General features: G+C 35.4%; 1 protein-coding gene across 1 annotated transcript in view; it reads right to left on the bottom strand.

The window, feature by feature from the left end:
- Positions 1-25,572, bottom strand: part of LOC145690850 (receptor-type tyrosine-protein phosphatase kappa-like) — a 132,314-nt gene that overhangs the window by 3,589 nt on the left and 103,153 nt on the right. The window contains exons 11-17 of the mRNA XM_081766212.1: positions 24,006-24,141; positions 23,150-23,299; positions 17,536-17,635; positions 13,891-14,105; positions 6,704-6,832; positions 5,300-5,445; positions 2,865-3,000 (exon numbers count right to left, since the gene is read on the bottom strand). Of these exons, the coding sequence (XP_081622338.1) occupies positions 2,865-3,000; positions 5,300-5,445; positions 6,704-6,832; positions 13,891-14,105; positions 17,536-17,635; positions 23,150-23,299; positions 24,006-24,141 (1,012 nt within the window). The remainder of the gene's footprint in view (positions 1-2,864; positions 3,001-5,299; positions 5,446-6,703; positions 6,833-13,890; positions 14,106-17,535; positions 17,636-23,149; positions 23,300-24,005; positions 24,142-25,572) is intronic.

The raw sequence follows: 25,572 nt of genomic DNA, 5'->3' as shown, positions 1-25,572 counted from the left end.
ACTCAGTTTTGCAAAAATTTACAAAAATAAAGATTTTTCGTTTTGGAGCACTGTGTTATTCGCGGACGAAAGCAAATTTAATTTGTTCCGCTCAGATGGTCAATGTTATATCTGGCGGAAACCTAATGAAGAACTCCAAGAGCGTAATCTACGATCCAGTGTGAAACACGGAGGTGACTCGGTAATGGTTTGGGGTTGTATGTCCGCTGCTGATCCAGGTAAACTTTGTGTAATCGATGGAATTATGGATCACACAAAGTATTTAAACATTCTGAAGCAAAATTTGGTACAAAGTGCTGAATTATTGGGAATAAAACAGAACTTCCAGTACTACCAGGATAACGATCCCAAGCACAAAGCACTCAATGTGCGTTTGCGGCTCCTGTACAATTTTCCCCATGTGCTGGTAACACCTCCGCAATCTCCTGATATTAACGTTATTGAGCACTAATGGGCTCATTTGGAAAACTAGTTAAAAAAGCATACTATTAGGACAAAGGAAGACTTTGAATCAGCACTTCAGACTGAATGGGCGAAAATTAATCCTTCTTTCTGCAAAAAACTTGTAAAATCCATGCCCGAAAGATTGAAAGCCATCGTGAAAAATAAGGGATTGCCAACAAAATATTAAATATATGTAATAACTTCCTAAAATTTTGCTACAAATTAAGTGTCCGAGTTCTTTTTTGAAATAGATTTAAACTATGTTTTAACTTTTTGTATTTTTTTAGTCATGGAATTGAGTTTTGTTATTGCTGTTTCTATTCTTCATAAGTAAATACTGTAGAATAATTAAAATATATTTATTTTTCTCTGAAGCATACTCTTAAAATGTTTATTCTCTCTTAGAATGTGTAAGTAGGTATGTGTCCGACTTCTTTATTGGGCCACTGTACATAAGCAGCAAGGTAGGTAGGAGCTTATACAATATTATGGTGTTCTCTGGTCAGAAAATTAAAGATAAACTTTGAAATATTATTATCTTCTATGATTTTCTTTTAGTTTTACTAGCCTTAATTTTGCCTTTTACCCTAACAAAGATGAGAAACCAAAGAAATAATGAAATACAGGCTAAAAGAACGACATGATATATGACCTCCATGCTCTGAGTGATGTTCGAACTTACCATAAACAGTCTTGTGATCGTCGGATTAATGTCTTATATTGTTTAATTATGTTAGCCAGCAAGAAGGGTAAATGAAAATGTCAAACAAGACTATGAGATTATATCAGTGAAGATCAGAGAATGTGTCGTTCTATAACTTAGAACAGGTGGTAAATATCATTCTTTGTACAATCTAACTTCTCCGCGAAAGTAACAAAATATTTTGATGACGTCACGTGTATTACTGTGTTTATTATTTCTTATTAATGTCTGGTTCTAAATCTTGTGTTCCCTACTAATCTCATATCGATGTCTATTAGGCTTCCTCACTCATTAACCCCGAGAGCTCACAGACGATGATTATAACTGTTTCTTGAGTTTACGATTAACTTCACTTTTTTGATGGAAATTACTTGAGACCATCGTTTTGGAAATGATTATGTACACTTTACACAAATATATATGTCATGATTTGCGATGAATTTCGAAAAATGTCCAAGTAATCAGGGTTGTTTCTCTCTTCCAAGGATTTTATTTAAAACATAGAAATTATTTTATTATCCACAGCTCTTTCGTTGTTTCATTTAAATATAGTTTTACGTTTTCCTCAGTTCACATGAAGAAGCATTGGAAGTCCATAACAAAATTTCTTTCTGTGATTATATAGCACAAGGATGAATAAATAGTACAGACACTAGTTTTATTTCGAAAGTACCATCAGAATTATGATTTTTGTTCGTATATCGATATCGAAAGTTATCTCCGAATTGTCGTGTGAGACAGTGTTATGAAAAAGAGGAATCCAGTGTTTTCTTCAACGGTGTTAATTTTTGATATGCTATAAAATATATGTTTTTGAGTTTTTCACTTCATACAATAAAATCCTTTTTTCGTGTTCTATAACTACCTAAAACTCTTAACAAGTACTGAATACTATACTTCATGATGTTTGTACACATTATGTGTACTTCGTAAACTATAATATCTTGTATAGTCTTTATTTAACTATTGTATTTCAAATGTTTGATTGTCATTCTGTAGTTCTTTGGTTCTCTCCTTAATTTGGGTGTATTCTGGAAAGATTCTGACAACGATGCAGCAAACACAATTAATAGTGAGATACAAATTTTTACATTTAGCATAATTTCAGAAGCATATAAACATATTTATGTTGTTGGAGTCACTGAAGACAGGATAAGACAAGAACAAAAATCTGCAATGCTTTATGCTAGATGTAAACAAGAAGCAAAAAATGACATGAAGTTGGGGAGAGAACTAATACATTTAAGGAGCGGTTACAGCCTCAACACACAAGTTTAATAAAATACTTTCCTGAGGTATCTAAATTTTTGTATTGGAAGAGTTGAATATAGTTAAATAAACTTATGATGAAAGCAAATGACGTTCATTGGAGTAAAATAATGAAATAAATATATAGAGAACATATAAGCTTGTACTTTCCTTTGCTCTTAACTTTTTCTCTATTTTATTAAAGCTAGGTAAAACCTGAATAAGCGAAGCATTACTCCTATATTTAGTTTCAATCTTAATAATATTATAATTTTCTCCATATGACCTTCATCTTTTTAAAAGTAACTTTATAAATAGTCATGATTGAAGGAAAGGTTTTATGTGTCTAAAATTTTTAGAGTATTTCAAAATTGAACCTTTCTGTCTCAAATGTTAATCAGGGGTTCTTTTAATATGTTTAATATTAGGTTATGGTATAAGCTATCATTATAATAGATGAAATCCTTACAAACGAGTTGATGAATTGTCCTCTTGTTTGTCTGATGTTACGTACAGCCATGAATACATCTACTTCTTGTTCAAGCTTCATTTTCTCCACGACGAAACCAACAGCCAGGAAAAGTCCACACGCTTTGGCTCCGTCACTGAAATAGATTTTAAAGCAAGAAATTTAATAAAAGTTCTAAACAAACGGTTAATAAACTGCTCACATGTTTTTCAAGTAGTACAAATATCCATGAAATCATCGAAGTTTTGTTCACCTTTCCCACAACACATTTCTGGCCAGAAAGAGCAGACAGTCGTATGTACTGGTGCAATTACTATACTTTAACATAACTTATTAGAAAGCAACTGTGTCAAGCAATTATCATTCTTTCTTTATGTTTTAATAATATAAGAATGAATAATAAAACATTACAAATATGAAACCACCAATCGATTATTTTTTATCACCCCTTTCCTTTTCATTGGGCTAAAAATTATGTTAGTGTGTAGGGATTGGTACACCAGAAGAGTACATCTAACAACTCACAAAATAAAAACTGTAACATTGAAACGTTGACCGTTTTCTAGATTATTGACTTGTTGCCAACAAAAGTGATAAAACGAACATAAAATAATCTGTTTCAAATTCAATCAATTTTGCTTCCATGGGTCGAACAGGCTAATTTGTTAGCTCCCTCTACAAAACTATTTGTATTACGTCATTACTGGAGATCAAATGATGGTTGTTGGCGATCAATTGGAATCAAACGAGAATCAAACGATATTTCCCAATTCCTATAAATTATGCTTCCATGGGGGAACAGCTCAACGTATTAACTCTCCAGAAATTATCCGTACTAGATTCCCACGCGTGGTGACTCGAAGTTGATTATTGGCGATTAAAAATGGGCAACCAACTATGAAATGATCTGGCACAATTCCGATCAATTACGTTTACGGAAGGCTGATAAAAGATTATGTGTATTACGCCACTATACAGGGCGGTCTCACAGTTGTTGTTCGTGACCACACGTGACCAAACGACGATCAAACGATCTGGCTCAGCTCCGGTCAAGTTTGCTTTGATGGAACAAAAAGGTTAACTTGCTAGCTCTTCCTTGAAAATATTTATATTATTTCACTAAGCTTCGATCAATGGCTGATTGTTGGCGACAAAACGGCATCAAACGATTTCCATTTCCATGTAGTACGATTTCCATTTATTTTGCTTTTCTGTTGTGAATTGGTTAACTTGTTAACCCCTAGAAAATGTGCATAGTATGCATATTACGTCACTATGCGTGGCGATCACACAATGGTTGTTGGCAATCAAACGCAGTTAAGCGAGGATCAAATGATCTGGTCCAATTTCAATGAATTTTAATTTCATAAGTTCAAATAAGTTAACTTGATGACATTCTACAAATTATGCGTATTACATCAACACCGTTCCAGTCTAGCACTGATGTTTGGCAAGCAAACGCTATCAAACAATCTCGACCAACTTCGATCAATTTTGCTTTTAACAGGTGAACAGGTTACCATGTTAACTTCTCCTAGAAAATATGTGTATGAGTTCATTACTTGTGGCAATCAAACGTTGATTTCTGCAGCCAAACGATGAACAAATGATCTTGCTGAATTTCGATCAATTTTGTTTTCATGACGTAAATAGTTTAACTTTTTAACTCTCCTTTAAAATATACATATTACGTCGTGGTGGTCAATCGCAATCAAGCAACGATTGAACGATCTGGTCCATTTTCAATCAAGTGGTATATTTTAATTATTAAGCCACTTCATACATTTCTATGTTTTCAAAAATAAGAAATTGTACAATTTAACTCAAGACGGAGCACAGTGGAAGCGTGCTTACACAGTTACCGTTTAATTTTGACAAAGCAATTGTGTTGAAACACCAGTCAAGACAACAATACTTCCGCAATTAGTTTCTAAATGTTTCATTCTAAATCCAATATCAAGTGTGTTCTAATCTCCATACCTGAGAATGTTTAGAACACACTTGATATTGGAGAACTAAAGTTTAAATACACACCACGATGCATACTCCCTTCGCTTGTGCGTCTCAAACTGTCCTCAAAGATTTCTTAAGGAACAAGAAATAACTCCTCTTTATTGATGCTCATCCTCGCTGCAGCAGGATTTTAGGTATCTACTGAAACCTATTTTTTTGATTTGCTCATGCCACGATTAAGCACACTTGCTAGAACCACTCCTCCAACAAAGTGCATTACTCTGGAGGTAACATCTTTCTCCAGGAACGCATGGTTAAAAAGGGAGAAATTATACGTCACCAGATAAAAAAGTAATCATCTTCAATGTCGTAAAATATTGATACTGTTACAATTATTAAAATAACCTCTATTCTTTTTTAAGATATATGCTAATTTCAATATAGTGTTATTAAATTTCAAAGAAAGCAGAAGGTCTACTCACTAGCACACAACAGTAATAGGTCCTTTCGTATTGTACAATCGCTCTGCTTCTTCCCATACATCTAGAAGGAAGTCTATGCTGGGTGGGAGATCTTCCTTATATGACCAACCACTTGTTTTCAATATATTTACGTGGAATTCACGATCCTTGAAACAGGAATAAGAATAATCAAATATAGTAGAAGCGACTGTGGGAGAAAGACGAATAGGACAAATCACAGTCACAGAATAAGACTGTCGTAACTCAAAATTGATTGCAAACTGTTATTAATTTTAATGTATAATAATTGTAATTTTTTGCATATTAAAGAAATGCTTTCTATTCAATAATTAACTTTACACATATTGAAAATTAGTTACAATTGACGGATAATAGAAAACATAATACAGTTTCTTTAGAAGAAAAGATGTATTGGCTTCCATGTAAAATTGAAATTTTACCTGGGTAGAATTTCTACAATCTTATTCTGAACTTGCGATGTGTAATGGTTGTAGCATACGGCATAAATTAACTCTGTATAGTTTGTAACAGCTATAGTCCGTATAATAATATTAATAATAATAAGAGTATATTTTTAATCATACAAGAGTATATAACGGCTGATACGAAAGTCAATCACATCAAAATAGTAATGACAACCATACGACATTAAGTAATACTATTTGTCTCATGCCTTTGCCAACCTTGTTGGACCTGAAAGGAAAAAAGCGAGATTCATCCCCCATTTCGCATTTTCAGCAATGTTTACGTTGAAATGACTATATTAGGAAACAATTATTTCTATAAAACAAAATTCAATGACATAGGTAACTAGGATTTAGTGTGCACCAGAAGAGACTAAACTTCAGTTGAAGTTAAGAATATCTTTTAACTTTCGGTGCATATTATGCGACAGAAATAAATGTGCGTCGAGTGGGCACTTGTATCTTCTGAATGAGTATCTAAATTTTGATATCAAGGTATTGTGAAACAAAACAAGGTAGCGAATTGAAAGGTAAAACATAATTTATTGTATTGTTAGTTGAATAAAGAGAGCAAACAATCTCCTGAACAGAATTTTAGCAAACATGCACTTAGTGCACAGATCATATGTTAGATTTCCGCTGCCACGAAAGTACTGATGTTAACCGAGGGACGTAAGATAAATGAACAGTTACTTCAACTAATGCAATAAGACAGACATACAGTAAGAGCGTCTAGAGAGACATACATTAGAAGCTCATACTCCGACCACAGATCATAATTTTAAATAGTTCGTCTGACCACTAATAATTCTTGGTACTGCTAGAGAGTTCTATCTGAATTCTACGTAACGAAAACACAATTTTATATTACTCTAATATGTACTTTTATATTGTGAATGGAGTTGCAATTTGATAATCAAAACACTACTAGAATGTTTACCTGTTGTTTGTCAAGAACTTTCAAACTTATTTTAGTGGAATGCATCAATGGGATTTCTTTGTTGTTCTCAATTTTGAAATTTCCAAATATTTCACAGGAATTCTCACTTGGCCAAAATTTCGGAGCATCCTATAAAATAGAAATAAATGTTATCGCAAGTTTTGCTTAATTTGAGATAAAAAATTGTATTAGATTCAGAAATACTAAAGTATTTATTTTCGTCTTGACAATGAGAACGTTTGTTCGTGCTAATTACCTGTCTCGCATTCTATATGAAGTCATGAATGGGACACATCGAATTGTGTGTTAAAATTCAATATTGTAACGTGACAAAAAATATGATACTGACGGCACTCTTATATTATCGTACCACAGCTCGGCAAAACCGAGAAAAAGAAGTGTCATATATACGAAATGTTTTTAGAGGACTGTGAGTTATCACTTAACCAAAAACTTGAAAGCTAGAAATTACGGAAATTAATGGCTAACAATTGAGAAAAAATTAAAGACAAAAAATTACTTAATTTGTAAAATATTTCAAATCGCGATAATCGCAAATAGAAAGATAACCAAAAAAGTTCTACCGCTTTTTCACCTACCACCTTCAAACATCGATGTGTCACCTAAGACGTACCTGGAAGATCAAAAATTGTCCCCATCACCATCGACGAGCTTGTGTCAACGTTCTGGAAGACCATAGATTCCACCGCAGTAGAATTTGGTCGTAAAGTGAAGAAGGTATCAAGTACATTTTGCGCCTCTATCAGGGATTTGAACTGATGTCTGCTTAAGTGATTGTCCAAGGAATGGAATAGGTGATAATCGGACGGTGCAATCCGGGGAGTATGGCGGATGCAATAGTGTTTCTCATCCAAGGCGTAGAATAGTGTCTCGGGTCATCCTAGCCCCTTTCGATTTAGCGTTGTCCTCTAACAGCAGAACCTCTTCGCGATTCAGAATTGTTGACTTCAGAGTTTTGAGTTTCTCTTGAACATTGCTCAACTGCTGACAGTACACAGTTGCTTTGATTCTCTGACCAGCTGGTAGCAGTTCCCGATGCACTATGCCGCGAGTAGTCCACCAAACACACATGAGGACTTTCTTCTGGTGCATTGATGGTTTCGGCTGTTTTGGAACCGGTTCGTACGATGCTAACCAATGATGACTGCACCGTGGGGTTTGTACAGAACCTACTTCTCATCACATGTCAACACCCTGTCCAGAAATGGCTCCTTCTTCAGAAGAGGCAGTAAAGAAACAAAGATCTGCTTGAGTTATCATGTGGGACCCATCGACCCAACTTGTAGTGCTTCCCAAGTTGATGAAAGTGCTGCCGAATTATTTCTCCACTCTCCCAGTTTCTCACTTGTCTGGCCACTGTTTGCTTCAATTACTGCCTGAAAAATCTTCATTGTGTACTTGTGTTGGTCGTCTGGGTTGTGGGGCGTCTTCGAGTGTTTCGACACCGTCCTTGTACTTGATTAACCACCGCTGCACTGTCCGCGTAGTCAGGACACCTTCACCAAGGGTCTGGCATACCTTCCGCCCCACTGCAACAGCGTTTTATCCCAGTTTGAATTTGTACAGCATACACGCCATAATGACGCTCTGTGGAAGTCCTATATTGACTCTGTACTTACACAAGTTCACATTGTAATTGAAATGTCATAACCAGGTAATATGTTGTATATACCCACACCAACAACTGACTTTCGCCTTATCTCCATTCGCATTCAACTCACGGTGTGAGGGCCAATGGAACACTGACCTCCACATAAAGTGACAGAATTTTCTTGATTACCTTTATAATATATGAGAGAAGAAAGTACATTTCTTTCATAACGAAATTAACATTTCGTTTTAAAGGAAAGGGCGAGCTCAATAGCGCACCAGTAAATTAACTTACAACTGAGGAAATAACGCCTTGAAATTCAAGTTAATAATGTCACTTAAGTTTCTGTCCATGAATCCTTGGTTTGGTGTCCAGTGAGAACGAGCACTAATGTCCCAATATAATTGAAATACCGACTACAATGCTTAACTATATTGAAGCTCTAGTTAAACGTTTTAGCAAACATAATAGCTCTAAGTAAGAGTTGAAAAGATGCTTTCTGCTTTCCGTCTCTGAATAGAACGTGGGGCAGGATTAGAGCACGGATTCGTCTGCCGTAGGGCTCTTAGCTATAAAAGACTCCTGCCATTCATCTTTAAAAATGTGGTTTTCTAAAGGCAAGATTAAACTATCCTGGAAATGGCCTTAAGAAGAAGTAAACCTAAGATGAAGGCATCTGAATTTGTCTCCAGAAGTTTGTCTCCAATCAATTGACACTTGCCAGGACTTTTCAAATTTTCTTTTTACCAATTCACTAAAGAGCGGAACAATTGAGTAGCTGATCCCAAGTGAGCTTTATATTTGTCTTAACCTTGCATATCGAGATCACAACTGTTAAAGAAATCGGAAAGCATTATTAAGGACAGTTTGAATTTCGTATTGGTTTGATGTGAATTATGTGCGTGTATGCAATACACGGATATTCTGTTCATGTCTATGAAATTCCAAAGACCAAATGTCATGTTTTATTTATTATTGAAATGAAAAAGGTCACGTAAAAGACCGTCCTGAAAAGATGCTTCTAGACGTACAGTATATATGCCTTAAGATTCTACTGAATTAAGTAAATGCTTGTAAAATGTAAAGTCATTGGGAATTTTGATAATATAGTGTTTCGAACTATTAGAACATATCACGAAAAGCTTAGTCAGACAGTAAATACAATTTTAGGCTGTGGATAAGCTCAATGTTTGGAATTTTAGGAGTATTCCCTCAAACTCTTTTATATAATGCTTTCATAGCAAATCGTTTGATATGATGCAAACATTAGAACAACACTAGTTCGTCTCTCTTGATATTTCAGGAAAGCAAATTCTCTCAAAGCATTACATACTCTAAGTAACAAATTCCCTATTAATTCCCTATTAAATATTACAATTTTGAATTTCCCCAGAAAACCAGATGCCTGTACTTAATAGCATGTGGTAACTTTTGAGTAATATTTGAAATGTTTGGAAGCAAACACCTACACCAAATTTAATCATTGACTTAAAATTATATCAAAAATATGGTGCTAAAAGGGTTATATGAAGGGTTAGTGTTCAATGTTGTCTCAAGCTCATATGAAAATTTATTAAAATTATCGAACCAAATGTTCATCTTTTTATTGCGTACATTTCAATTCATTGTCATAAATCATGAACTTCGATTTACTAATTGTCAATTTTAGGTGTAAATATACCAATCTTAGTCTGGAGTGGTAGTTCAAAATACCAGCATTAATACAGCATTTTCATATATAATTTGACGTATTTTTTGTCTCAAGGCTCTATGTGCAACACCAATCAGTTAGAGACCTGTATGTATTCACGACATATGGGACAGTTGAAATTCTTAGATACTAAAACGAATTACGAACTTAGGTAAATATACTATGGTAGGTAACTCGTTTATAAGTATTTTCTTACTGTTTTATGCGAATTATGGTTAAATAAAGAACATTTCTGCCATGTTTAATTTCTATTTGGACTTCTCTCGGCAGTGTTGCAAGAAGTAGTAGTGAATGAAGTTCCCGAAGTTATATTAAAGTATAATCTAGTACAGGATTTCTCAACCTGGGGGTCGCTACTTCCAGGGGGATCGCGAGAGGATTTAATGGGGTTCACTAAGATAAATGGAAGAGATAAATATAATTAGAACCCAATGCCGTAAAATATTTTAAAATGTTAATTTGAATTTGTTCTGATAGAAATATTTTTACTTTTATACACACTGTGAAGAACAACCCAAAATAGTTCTACTAAACATTTCAACAGGAGCAGAGTTGTTTAAAAATTAATTTGAATGAAAGAGTTACATATAAAACTAAAGAAAACTGCATATTGAAACACCAGAAAAGTACAAATGCAACAAAATCTGAATACTGATATACAATTAAAATTGAAAACTGATGAGATACTTGAGCATGGTGTGATTTCACTAGTGCGGCAATGTTTGGTTCAATCTTTGTGATGCACATTATTAACTCATTTAAAATACTCAATAACTTTTTTAACAATTGCCCGAAAGCGTTTTTAACCAAAATTAGAAACCCCTTTACTTATTTACCACATGACTCAAAATTAAGGGAGTTATGAAATTTTAAAATTTTGAAACGACCTCCATTTTGAAATAGTATTACGGACCGGATTCGATATTTGTAATATGAATGAACTGACGAAGTTTGGTTTCAACTTATTAGCTTTTAGGGAAGTTACTGTATCCACTATATACAAGAAATAGATTCTACTATCATAGAAATAGATGGATATCGTGAGATCTCCACAATGGGTATATTAAAAATCTGTAGGGGCATGCGATAAAATGGGGTTCGTGAAGGGAATTAGGTTGAGAACCACTGATCTACTATATACAACTTAGTAATGATTTATAGATTATAGTAGACTGTGGATATACATAACTTCATAACATATCAAGATATTTTCATGTATGTCTTTAGGCATGATCTTATAAGGCATAGACATTTGCTTTTCATTTTTGTACCACTAATTAGGATTTTGTGAATGCTTTCTGCAAAGAATGGATTGTATCTATAACTGAATAACTATGATAAGACAACTAGATCAGCCACGTTAAATACACAGATGTAACATATATTTAAAGTTTGAAGTTCTTTGATGTATTTTTTGTTATACTTCGTTTAAGGTATTTTACTTTGTACAATTCAAATGACAGTCAGGAATTATACAATAAGTAAGTGAAACAAAATCAGTTTCCCAGGAAACGAAACTTGGACTTTTTATTGAGGATATTTATTTTTTAAGAAAATGCTAAATGATAGGGTTCAAAGAAAAAACAAACAAACCAAGAAACAAATGGAATAAGGTTTGTGGGATAGACAGTATTAGAAACAACAGTTCATTTAGGATTAAATTTTTGTAGGAACTTAATGCATGAAAACATGTTTCCGCAACGTCATTGACAGTTAAAAATGACATTTTGTTAGGCGATGAAAAGAAAGAGAGCAATTGAGTACAAAGCGCAGAGCCTCTACTAGATATGCAAAATGTCCACATATAGAACCATTATTAAATAGTCAAGAAATGGAAATCACTTGGGACCGATTCATTAAAGTCGGGCTACGGTATGGCAGCAGAAGCTCATTTTATCAGATAGGTAAGATGACTAATATGCAGAGGGAAGGAATTTTTAAAAAGTATCTAAAATAGTCCTTATAATCACGTAAAATAAGAAAATGCAACTACCTCGCCAAATATTAATCTTTTAGAGTATCCCTGGAATGACCTTGGCTTCATAATGATAACCCAAGGATGTTATAAAATAGAGGATTTGCCCATACGTATCTTCATCATATGGACTCAGTGAAGTCAGAAAACAACCGAGCATCGTCTGAGCCGGAACACCTGATTGGCTACACTCGTTTGCGCCATGATTGTTGGCTCGAAACATTGCGATCTTAGTGGCGCGGAATGGGCAGAGTAGGTGTGGCAAAGCTGTGACGTATGGTTTACTATTTTGTTGTATGGGCAGATCCTCTATATCTACGGTAGTTCAGTGATAGCGCGATCACATATGGTTGATCAAGTCCGTGGTTCGATCCAGCTCGAGCCACGTGAACTTTGTGATGCACAATTACCGCATGTATACGTTTTCACGGAGTTGTCCCGTTTCCTCCCACTTTCTTCATTCCATCCCGACCACTCATCTCATCTGTACCATTTCCCTTAGAGTAAGCGCATTGTCATAAAACATTAAACTGAAAAACTACTATCTTCGAATGGCGTTTGCCCAGAAATCGGATGTACTTCTACAGGAAATGCCACTGAGCTGTTTCATAACATTAGGATCCACGCACAACCTCTATATCAGTTCTCAACAACCATACTTCATTAAACAGTTCTGGCGCTACAGCAATAGTACATAAACACAGAACAAAAACACAGACGGGAAGTTACCACAAGGAATACTACAATGTCAAACGTACGTGTAAGTTCGATGTTACTGTTTGGTTTTAGCATTTGATCCAGCTTATTGGATAAACCTCACAGATATCCAGCACATCAGTCGCATACTGGCGTAAGTTATGCTTTAACGTATGTTTGCTTTTTCAGAAATATCTTAATCCACACACTACCAACGGGAGTTACTTTGTGCCCACCATAATATGTTTTTTTTTAAATTACTCTTCTAATCGTTTCTTTAAAATTGTACAAAAATATGTTATTGCTTAACATGTTTGGCAAAAGCGTATACCTTACGGTGGTGCAAATTGAACGTTAGAGCGTCTCATAAATTTAGTATTTTAAGTTGGTGGGCACGAAGTATCACCCGTTGGTAGGGGATGTGACTGATCTTTACAAGTGTCACTTCTAAATGGCACCAGTGAGCTCCTTCGTGGCTAAGCGGTTAGCGTACGCGCCTTTGGCGTGGGAGACCCTGGTTCGATTCCCGACGGAAGCTCATGTGGTTCGGATTCCACGTTAATCAGTAGGTCCACGTCTCGTATAGCCTCGCCGCTGAAAGGGACGATAAACGCAAAATCAACTCAACTCTAAATGGCACCATATTAAATAGCTGTTAGTCTTAGTCAGTGTAGGCTTTTGTGACAGTTTCTAATTTGTTCCTTTTGCGAGATATATTTAACCTTAACAACTCGGAACAGAATGACTCTCCACTTGGTATTCGCATTACAAAAAAAAAAAAAAAAAAATACCTACGTAGTGCGAGGGTTAATTTGCATGTACATGAATGAATGTGGTGTTTATAAAGGCTACATACTATATACTTGTCAGACTACATGAATGATAACTCTAGCAGGCTTTCTTGATTATCATTATTTCAATGCTTACCCTCATAGATTCCTCAATATCATTATTTCAATGCTTACCCTCATAGATTCCTCAATATCATTATTACAATGCTTACCCTCATAGATTCCTCAATATCATTATTACAATGCTTACCCTCATAGATTCCTCAATATCATTATTACAATGCTTACCCTCATAGATTCCTCAATATCATTATTACAATGCTTACCCTCATAGATTCCTCAATATCATTATTACAATGCTTACCCTCATAGATTCCTCAATATCATTATTTCAATGCTTACCCTCATAGATTCCTCAATATCATTTAAAAGTACAATCAATGTTGATCCTCGCTCTTTGATCATTCTCCAGAAATCGTCAACCGTTGCCTCCAGAGGGATCTGTGTCACAATGAATTGGTCCTTGACACGGAATCCATTTACGTAAACTGCATTGATGTAAGTAGAGTCTGGGTTGTTGGTCTCATCAGGTGATACGTACACTCTACCATGAGATCCTAAAATTAATACAATCATTTTAAAACAATTTCAAATCGGATTTCAACTAATCGCTGAGCAAAACAATACGCTTATTGTATATATATATATATATATATATATATATATATATATATATATATATATATAAACCTTGTAACAGTCTCGCGAAATATCGATTTTGGTTTCATCATCCACTATGAATACAAGGTAGTGACAGATTTAATATAAGAAACAGCGAAAAATATCCCTGATTCCTGATTGGCTACCATAGGCTACTACAACCAATCCCCTTTTGTCAGAAATCCACATATAAAACAGAAACAAGAATCGCTAATTCACTTCGCTCCGCTGTTTATACCGTATACATTTATATCTTATAACTAGGCGTAATCTAATTTACAAAATAGGATTACAAATAACTCTTAAATACGAATACTAAATAAAAATAACATAAATAAATAATTAAATAATACTACATAAATAATACACAATAATCTTTATTATAAAATTGAAACTGACTATGTGACCTTTAATCTCTTGAACCACCCGACTGATGTCGATCAAATTTTCAACAGAGATGAGATTTGGGCCTGGGATGGTTTCTATCCTATCACTTTGACAGTGCAATTTAGGGAATGGGGAGGGAGAGAGACATTTAAAAATGATCTAAAATGGCTGGCAGTAGTGTCGAATCTATAGTTTTGGGAGACACTGAGATGAACACTGACAGTTCCAATGCAGTTTAGATTAAACTTCAGCCCTATAAGTTGGGGAAGAGGGAGGCGGAGATATAAAAATGATCGAAAGTGACCAATATTAGTGTCCAATCTATAGTTTTCGGAGTCGCTGAGTTGAACAGTAACACTTTTGATCCCATTTATATCCAAATTCAGTCCTGCAACTTGGGGGAAAGAGTGGGAGGAGATATATAAAAAGATCGAAAATGACCAATATAAGTGTCCAATCCATAGTTTTCTGGGTTGCTGAGTTGAACAGTGACACTTTCGATCTCGTTTACATCCAAAGCAGTCCTGCAACTTGGGGGAGGGGGAGGGAGGAGATATATAAAAATTATCGAAAATGACTAATGTAAGTGTCCAATCCATAGTTGTCGAGGTCGCAAAGATGAACAGTAAACTACCAATGCTGTTTAAATGCAAACTCAGTCCCGCAACTTGAGGCAGGGGAGGATGAATATAATGAAATCTTTAAGTTTTACGTCCCACGATTATGCCGGTTAGGCTAAAGAAGACGAGAAGGGGAGGACGAGATATATGAAAATGATCGAATTTGACAGATTTCACACAGCGCGTAAGTAATAGCAAAAACTGACTGACTGACGGAACATAATATTGTTTTTTTCTTAATTTAACCCAGTGAAGTGGGTAATTGATACTAGTACTAAATAAATAAATATTTGGTCTAGGAATTAATTCGTGCGGTTGGTACGCACACATTGAAGCTGTAGTACAAACACAAAATAAATAAATACCTTAAGAAAAATATTGTCCATGGCTAGCCACCACTTTCGCCCATCTGTCAGGCAATGTACGGATTCCGTGGCGAAAGAAGTCCTCATCCTTGGAAGCGATCCAGTCAGAGACCCATGTTTCGATATCTTCTGAAGAAGTAAACCGCTGTCCAATCGAATCGTTGTTCATGCAATGGAACAAGTAGTAGTCCGAAGGAGCAACGTCTGGTGAATACGGCGGGTGGGGTAAAACTTCCCATCCGACATTTTCTAAATAGGTTTTGACCGGTTTTGCGACATGTGGGCGAGCGTTATCATGTTGAACAATAAGTTTATCATGTCTGTTCTCCCATTCTGGTCGTGTTCTGGCCAGAGCTTGCTTCAAACGCATTAATTGTCGTCGATAACGTTCTCCATTCATAGTTTCACCCGGTTGCACCAGCTCATAGTACAACACACCTTTCATATCCCACCATATGCACAGCATAACCTTTGCACAGTGGATATCTCGTTTTGGTTGTGATGGACCTGGTTCACCTGGTTTCACCCAGGCCTTTTTTCGTTTAGGGTTCTCGTAATGGATCCACTTCTCATCACCCGTAATAATTCGATGCAGAAACCCCTTTCTGCTCTGTCGTTGAAGCAGCAATTCGCAAATGGTTTTTCGTCTTTCAACGTCTCTGTCTTTCAATTCATGTGGAACCCAATGTGACATCTTTTGAATCATTCCCATGGCTTTCAAGCGTTTGGAGACTGTTGTTTGATCAACGCCTAATGCTGCTGCAAGTTGTTCCTGCGTTTGACACGAATCCTGCTCGAGCAATGCTGTCAACTCTTCGTCTTGAAATTTTTTTGGCTGTCCAGCTCGCTCTTGGTCTGCCAAGCCGAAATCACCACTTCTAAACCGTGCAAACCACTTCTGACACGTTCGCTCAGCTAGAGCATGGTCACCATAAACTTCCACCACAACACGATGACTTTCAGTCGCACTTTTCTGCATGTTAAAGTAATGCAGCAGGACACCCCGCAAAAACACTTTATCAGGCTAAAATTGCGCCATGTTCGCGTAACTACAAACTGGTGTTGTTGACGCTTTAATCCACTGCCCTATACTACGAACGATACGCGATGACAGGGGTTTGCAACACATGTGTGGATACACGGAACTGTGGGACGCTCCGTTCGTTGCGCCATCTCTTGTCCACCCGCACGAATTAATTCCTAGACCAAATACTAAATTTACAAAAAAATATCTATAGAATTAACTTATTTAATCTTTAAAAGACTCCCTAATAATTTACCCTACTGCTAATCAATTTTAAATCCTGAATGTCAGTTCACCACTCTATGGCCTACTATTTCAATAAATCTTGCCTTCTTCCATTTCCTTATTAACTTTCTTACCTCTTCACCCAGAACTTTCACTTCACTCCAATTAATTGAATGTCCCGCGTCCCTTATGTGCTCGCACACTGCATTTCTGTATCTCTTCAATCTAATGTTTTATTTGCTCTTCTAATCTCTTTCTCGTTTCGCCAATACGACAAACATCACATTTAATGTACTGGATCCTATATATTGCTCCTTCTTTCCCCATCATTCTCTCCCCTCTTCTTCTCCACTGTTTCTTCGCTTCTCCCTTATTACCTGTCCTTCCTTTTCTGTATGTGGAAATACCTCCAACATTCTTCAGCATTCTCTTGATTATCTCTGTCTTTTCCTGATACCCTCTATCCTCCATTACATTCTCCTTTCCTTTCTTCTTTTCTCCTTCCTATACACAATTTTAAATTTATTTTCCATTAAATATTTTGCGACAATTCAGATTAGTTTAAAATGCAAATACCGTTTTTTCACATTAAAAATATTTTTAAATAAGCTATTGACATGCTGGAATGGCTACTTTCATAAACAATCTTTTAGTATATTTAGTTATTGTATGAAAAATGTAAACCTTATATATTTTTCTTTCTTACCTGGAACAATGTCTTGAAATCTGTTCTTGTATTCAGGATTTATTGGAGTTTGCTTTTGTACTTGCAGTGATTGATCCCTTGCGCATTTGTCTTGTAGTCGCTGCAATAACATACGTATATTTATTACAGACAATCATACTGAAAGTTTGAACATACTTTGGAATGTTATAAAACAGGTAAAATATTATACAAGAAATAAAATATATCTCACTCGATTTTCGGTTAATTATGTTCTCGATTATGATATTAAAAGCTGTGAACAAAAGAAGGTTTAGGAAGTAAACTATTATCGAAGACACAAAACGTTAGAAACAATATTGACCTGCTTGTAATGTAATTTTAATGATGTATTTCATACTATTATGCTCTAAATAACTAATATGTATTCACTTTTCAGGAAACCTCACTCATCGATTTTTTAAAAACGAATCTTTATTATAGATATACACTTACAACAGAGCTAATCACCTGCCAAATCATTTTCTTTGTTACACCTCAAGTTAACGTTTAACACTTTGTTAATTATACTCGTATCTTTGTTCAAAATAATAATTGAAATAATTTCTTAGAAAAATGACTTACGTAACTTTCACCTCCAATTTTGTTGGTTCATAACTTAATCCGTCACCATAATATTTCATACACTTATTAAGCTCTTAAGGGTCTACTATCAAGTCAAGTTTGGAAAAAAAAAAAATCGGAAGAGTTTCATCGATCACGTGATTGATCTTAATTTAGAATGAAAATAATGCCTTAGTGAGAGTTTACCTGGTTTTTCTCATCCACACTACGCAAAATGCCGGAAGAGTAACTAATACAAGGTCCCAGACCACATCCTTCTTTCCCCATCCCTTTTTGAATCCCCCCTTTACCGGATAGTGTGTTTGCCAAGAGACATTATTCCTCTGCCCAGAAATGTGTATAAATAAATAAATAAATAAGAATATAAATAATTGGAAAGCTGGTAACGAATGAATCTGTAGAGCTATTACTGGATATTCGAAAGAAATTTGAATATATGCCTATCTTTTAATTCACTCTACCAGTAAGTAGATGAAGTTATTATAAACTTTCCCTATCACTACAAATTTTATTAAATTTATCTTATTTTACTTATTTATGGAGTTGAGGGATTACATCCATTGCTGAGCACACTATCTGAGAAACGGTGTACGGAAGAAAAGAGGAAGGAAAGAAGCGGCTTCGGACCTGTATGCTAGGTAGCATTCCGGCACTCTTCGCGTGGATGTGGAAAACACAGGAAAAGCACCAATTAGGATGACTGGCCTTTAAAAAAAAGCTGTAACCGTACATCTTTTAGACCAAGTGTTCTCACAGGACATCGACCCTGGGTCGCTCGCATCAAAGGCAAGAGCATTAGCAACTACGCTACACGGGGTCACAATTTTATAATATTTTACATTTGCTTTGAATGAGGCCTAAGTAGTATCCTTGTTTCTGGCTGAAATCAGTTAAATTCCAAAGATAGACGAATGTAGAAAATAGGTAAATTCAACCTGAACTCACAATTTTGAAACAATGTTTTCAAATTAAAACAATCATGCTTCACTAGGGAAAGAGTTACAATGATTAGAACAATAAAATAAAACGTTCTAGTTGTCGTCCCATTGAGCTCTTTACGGTTCACTTAAAAATACCCTCAATTCCACCGCGTTTCATTATATTCGAAAGGAATACTCAATCTTTCTTGAGCCTTACTTCTCATATTTCTTCTTAAGAGCCTGACATACTAAAAATAACACAAAATTTAAATATTTCATTTACTTGTTTTTGATAAGTGAAAGGATATAATTAAATGCAACTTACCACAATCATAGATAATGTTATTCTACCTAGATACAACAGAAAATATAAACCTGAACAGTTTTCAGTGTTGCCAGTTTAACAATTCCCCCAAAATCTAGGTTACGTCAGCGAGTGGAGGAGCGAACTCAAGTACATTTAATTACACATCATGTTGTCTTGGTGTCCTGTGAACTACATTTTAAATAATTGTTGTATTTACAGTAGTTGTATCACAAACAAAATAATTTTAACATACAGCTATTAAAACTAAATAATAACGTTATTTAAAACGTAGTTCATAGGATACGAAGACAACATGATACATAATCAAATGCAGTTGAGTTCGTTCCTCTAGTCGCTGCCTTAACTTAGATTTGGGGAGAATTGTTATTCTGGCAGCACTTAAAATTCTTCAGGTTCAAATTGTTTTGTTGTAGAATGACATTATCTATGATTGTGGTAAGTTACATTTCATTATCTACTTTCACTTATAGAAAAAACAAGCCAAAGAAAAAGGTTAAATTTTGTATTATGTTTAGTAAGTCAGGCTCTTAACTAAGACAGTATTAGGAACGAAAATTACTGGACAAGATCTCGCTAATAATCCGCCATTATTTTTTATACAAAACAAGCCTAAATGAGTTCGAAATACCAGGGAAGCAAGAAAGTTCGTGCGCTTTTGAACCACTGCCGCTTCCATTTGGCTGTTGCGGCGATATCTGTTCCCGTAGCATGAAAGTTTTGACTGTTTGGGAAAGCTTATTCATTGACGCATCAGCCACGGTGAATATAACAACGCATTTGTCAGTGTAGTGTGTAAAAATCGCTCGTGATCATGTCAGTGTCAAATGAAGTTTTTAGAGGTTGTTTGCTTTACGAGTTTAAATTGGGGACAAATGGTGCAGAAGCAGCTAGAAAAATATGTGTTGCGCTCGGAGAGGGTGTAATAAGTAAATGTACAGCACAAAAACGATTCCAGACCTTTTTAACTAGTGACGAGACCTTTCAAGATAAGCCTCGCTCTGGGAGGCCTAAATCAGTGGATATGGACCACCTGAAGGCCTTTATTGAAGATTATTCCAGTCAAACATGCAAGGAACTTGCTCACCGATTCGAGGTAAGCAGGAAAATTATTCGGGTAAGTCTGCATGAGTTGGGGAAGACCTGAAAACTGGATCAGTGGGTCTCTCACGAGCTGACCGCTATGAGCCAAGTTCTAAGACTGAATATCTGTTCATTTTTGTTGACGAGACACAAAATCTGTCCAATTTTGGACCGTATAATAACTTGTGACGAGAAGTGGGTCATGTATGACAATAAAAAACGGTCATACCATTGGCTATCACCGAATGATCCGAAGCCTTTGACTGCAAAACCGAACATCCATCAACACAAGGTTTTGCTCTGTGTTTGGTGGACTACAAACGGTCGTGCACTACGAATTCTTGGAACGTGGTAAGACAATTACCAAAGATGTGTACTCATCACAACTGAGAACGGTAGCCACCAAACTGACCCAGAAACAGCCAGCACTAATAAACAAAAGAGGTGTGCTCTATAACCAGGACAACGCGCGCCCTCAAACCGCAAAACAGGCGCTGGAAGTAATCTCAGAACTTTGTTGGGAGCTTGTATCTCATCCTCCCTACTCCCCAGATGTCGCCCCTTGGGATTGCCATTTATTCTTGGCCATAGACAACTTTATGCGTGGCAGGCAGTTCAAGACTGAACAAGACGTCAAAAATGCAGTTGCTGAGTTTTCCGAGTCTCGGGAACAAATATTCTACAAAACTGGCATTTACAAGCTTGTTGAGCGCTGGGAGAAGGTTGTAGAAGCAAATGGAGGCTATTTTGTCGAATAAACAAACCGTTAAAACCCTGTAATTGACAGTTTTCTTCCATAGTATAAAAGCGTACGAACTTTCTTGCTTCCCTGGTATATTGATATTTTACTCTTTAGGTCAGTTCAATAAAACTGTACAAATAATATTACGTTTAACAACTTCTGTCACGAGTATTAATATTGAAAACAGATTACCATTATATACGTAATTTTCATTTCATTTACTTACTTCATCCAACCAATACCTTTTATGTGGAGGGTTTAGTTCACACACCGGCATATATATTTTATACAGAATTTGTATAAGAGAAAAAGAACATAATATGATTTACAGAAAGCGGTTTAAGTATAGGGAATGTTTTTCATTGTTACTCAGATATTTCTAGGTGTTCTAGATATTTCTTTTCTAAGTTCCTTCTCTATAGCCTAAGTTTTATTTAAATTTATTTAGGTTTTTCTCTGTTTTTATATGATTGGGCAAAGCATTCAATATTTTATACGTTATATGTCTGAGACCCTGTTATAAGAGTGATCAGTGGCGTATTTACGATTTTGTTTTGGGGGCTTTGCTAACTTTATTTCTGGAAATGTGAAAATTCTACGAGATATTTCATTTACTTTAATATAGTAAATAAAATTCCCGGGGGGCTTAAGCCCGGAAGGCCCCTCAAATACACCACTAGCAGTGACAATCTATTAAAGTAAAATTTTTGTTTTCATCTCTAGTGTTTTCTTTTTTTCACCTCACCTTTATTTTACGTTCGACTGAAAATGAATTCTTTATATATGTAACTACATGGAACTGTTATTATGTTTAACATTTTAAAGTACGATCTGCAGCTTTTTGTGTAATGCAAGTTTGTAATGGTAGACCTGTTTTTGTTTAATAAATACATTTGCCTTCAGCTGCACTACCCCAAAATAGAATGCCATACATTATGATATGGAACATAGTAGGCTTCTATTAAGCCTTTTATAGTTAATGTGTCATTTAGCACTCTTAGAGTATATAGCCTCGATTTCAGTTTAGGAAATGTTGCTTCGATGTGTCTACACCATATAAAGCTTATCTGTTATAATGTTTAAAAGTATTGTTTCGAACCAGAAATGAAAGTTTTGTTGTGTCTTACACATTGTTTGCAAGAACTTTTGTATGTTTTTCCTTTGATAATAACCGAAGTATCGTCAGCATACAGTATACTGTATCTATATTTCAAGATAGATTATTTATATATAATAGGAGCACGATTGGCACTCCACATTATACTTCTCGATAAATTGATTTATATTTTGTTTGAGTATCATCTGCATTCCTTATAATTTCGACTGATTGCTTTCTATTTTCTAAATAGGATTTGAATAATATGAGACCGTTTCCACGTATGCCGTTATGTTCTAGTTCCTTTTAGAAACATCTTACGGTTTACTACATCAAACGCCTTACTCAGAGCGTAAAAGATACTGTCGAGTGGTAGAAATTTTTCATTTATTCCGTTTAGTATTTGGTCCATTAGGCTGTAGGTAAGGGTTGAAGGTACTTTTATTGGGCACAAAGCCGTATTGCTCATTCGTTATAATGTTGTGGTGTATTAGAAAATCTATTAGCCTGGTCTTCATTAAATATGCAAATATTTTACTGAAGGGAGGTAACAGTAAAATTAGTCTGTAATTGTCCACCGATGTCGAGTCTCCATTCTTGTATATTGCTCTTACTTGAGCTATTTTAAGAGCATTAGGAAATATACCACTATACCATTTTAAAAAATCGAAAGAGTGACGTACGAACTATGAAACTAAAGTAACTATGGTGCGGATAAACGCTTCAAAAATGAAATTTATTTAAAAATACCATGATTCTGTAAAGCCTAAAGATCGAACTTTGTATTTTGAAATTTGTCTAGAACTATATAAGTTTACGTTATTTGACCTTTGTAGTCCTACTTTGCAAATGAAAAAGATGCTTACCAGAAATTGCCGTTCAAGGTCACTGTGTCCTGTGACATTATTCTTCTGTCGGAGTTTATCTAGCTTCGTGGTTAAGTCTCTGCACGGAATGCTTGAGATCTCTCCAACAAGGCATTCAACCAGCACCAGATGAACTAGCTTGTATTGCTCCTGTAAAGTGCACAATCTTGAATTATAAATCCCTAGTACTTCCATACAGACAATGCAGTACATTTATGGTAATATATACCTGGTTGTAACCTAATACATAGATATATCGGAGGAGATCATAGCAGGTATGAAATTAAGCAAAACATGTCTAATGAACAAAAGGTAAAAAGGCACAGTTTCTGTTTGTCTGGGAAGCAAAAAAATCTATTATGGTATTGTAGAGGACTCGGCTTAATAGCTGCTTCATTGTTAACTCACCTGATGAGGTGACAGGAGTGAATGAAAGACAGGCATTTAATTGCCTTTGTATTCTAATAATGTAAGTTTATTGTGGTTAAACCATGGCTAAACCAGATTCATCCTCTGCTCTAAATGAATTATTAACATGTGATTAACTTTGTCACGTACTACGTGTTAATCAGATATTCTGAATACACTTCCAATAACTACGTGTTAGTCAAATCCTTAGTATGGTGTTAATCATACATCAAAACGACTCTGCATAAGGCCTATTAACATAAGAATTTTCGCTAGTCTATCATCTAAAGCAGCATAATCTAGTAAATGAATAAAATTCAAATTACAAATTTAATGCTTATATCACTACTGTCACAAGGTTCATCCTTTGGCACATGCTGTTTCAAGATACGTTACTTATGTCCATTCTTATAAAATTGAAGACATTCTTAAAGAATATCATACTTACAAAATTGTCCACCATATTTGCTCTCTGATCCCTCATAGTTTGTTGTAGAGCTAATATATCTACAAATCCTTCCTCTGCAGCCATTCTCAGACAAGCATCAATTAGAATAATACTTCCCGTTCTTCCAACACCAGCACTATAGAAACCAACAACAATACAAATTATAATGCAACAATACAATGCAAACAAAAATAATATTTTTATTCTTTTCCAGTATGACAATAAAATTATTTCAATATCCATCATTATTTGTTTTTGCTATCATTAAGCTATATAATAGCTCTGATTTATAGTGGAATCGAAGCGTATAAATTTAGAATGGTTACCGAAAGAGTATTCTACTATTCATAATGGGTTGTAGTGCTCAGAGCTTCAGAACTGATTACAGACGTTTAATAACACTGAGCTCTGGGGATTGGGCGGACCAAGGGAGATGTAGTTATCTAACATTCATTGAACTAAGACAACACCTGCAACAAGGCCCTACTCACTTTATTATGAATCGCAAAAACAATGCCCTATAATGCTTCAAAACTGTTTTTAAAGCTTAAAGATGGAAGCAATATGCAGGGTATTAGAAATGAACTACAGTTTTGGATCACCGTATAAGAAATATCTTATACATGAAATTCACAATTCAGTCAAGACACAGGACAAAGATATCCATTAAAGTGGTTCTCTAGTTGCAAAATGTACACAATGGTGTAAACGTTTTGACTTACTCTCTAGTAGCGGTGAAAGATATTAGATGTCAAGTTGAAACCACTTTTTTCCCTAATTGAGATAGAATTGATTTTCTAATGCCAAACGTGTGTTCTGCGTTAGTGCTGGTTAGTGCCCAAATTTCAGCGTTAGTGCTGTTCAAATAACGCCGTTATAACGAAATTAATTAGCGTCAAGTTGGCCCCGCTTTTTTCCGTAGTTGAGATAGAATTGATTTTCTAATGCCAAACGTTTGTGTTACGTCAATGCTTGGTCGTGCCTCCATTTTTCCGATAGTGGTGTTGAAATTTCACCTCCGTGAACTTGGCCCCCACTTGAGACATTAACAATAAAATTAGTGTCAATGGTTAGTTCATCTTAGTGTTCCAACTCTTAACGTTAGTTGTTCATTAGTGTATTATCTGTCAGCAAAGTAAATGTACACCTATTTTTCGAGTCTGGCATTCCTGCGCTCCATCCGTGGAGAGTATGAGAATTAAATCAATCAAATGTTTACTGAGGGGCAAAAAGAAAAGTTTAATCTGAATAAGACATTGCAGTGGGACACAAGCTGTGAATACGAATAGTGCATAGTGTAAATAAAGGACGACACCGAAAGAGAAAGCCAGAAAAAGCTGTTAAACTTAGAAAAAAGAGTAAAAATTGTCGAAGTGGGAACATAAAACACAAATACAACAAATATGCCAACAACTAAACGTTCACCACGCCATGATCTTGGTGTAGTAGTTAAGGTGCTCGATTACAAATGAAAAGGACGCGAGTTCGAAAACCCGTCAAGGACGTTTTTGAAAATTTTTGTTAATAATACATACAGTTCATGAGAGATGGTAAAAGTGGTCGTATT

Source organism: Thermobia domestica, chromosome 7 (assembly GCF_964235325.1).
Source record: "Thermobia domestica chromosome 7, izTheDome1.hap1.1, whole genome shotgun sequence".
NCBI lineage: Eukaryota > Metazoa > Arthropoda > Insecta > Zygentoma > Lepismatidae > Thermobia > Thermobia domestica.
This window is presented reverse-complemented; position numbering and strand designations above follow the sequence as displayed.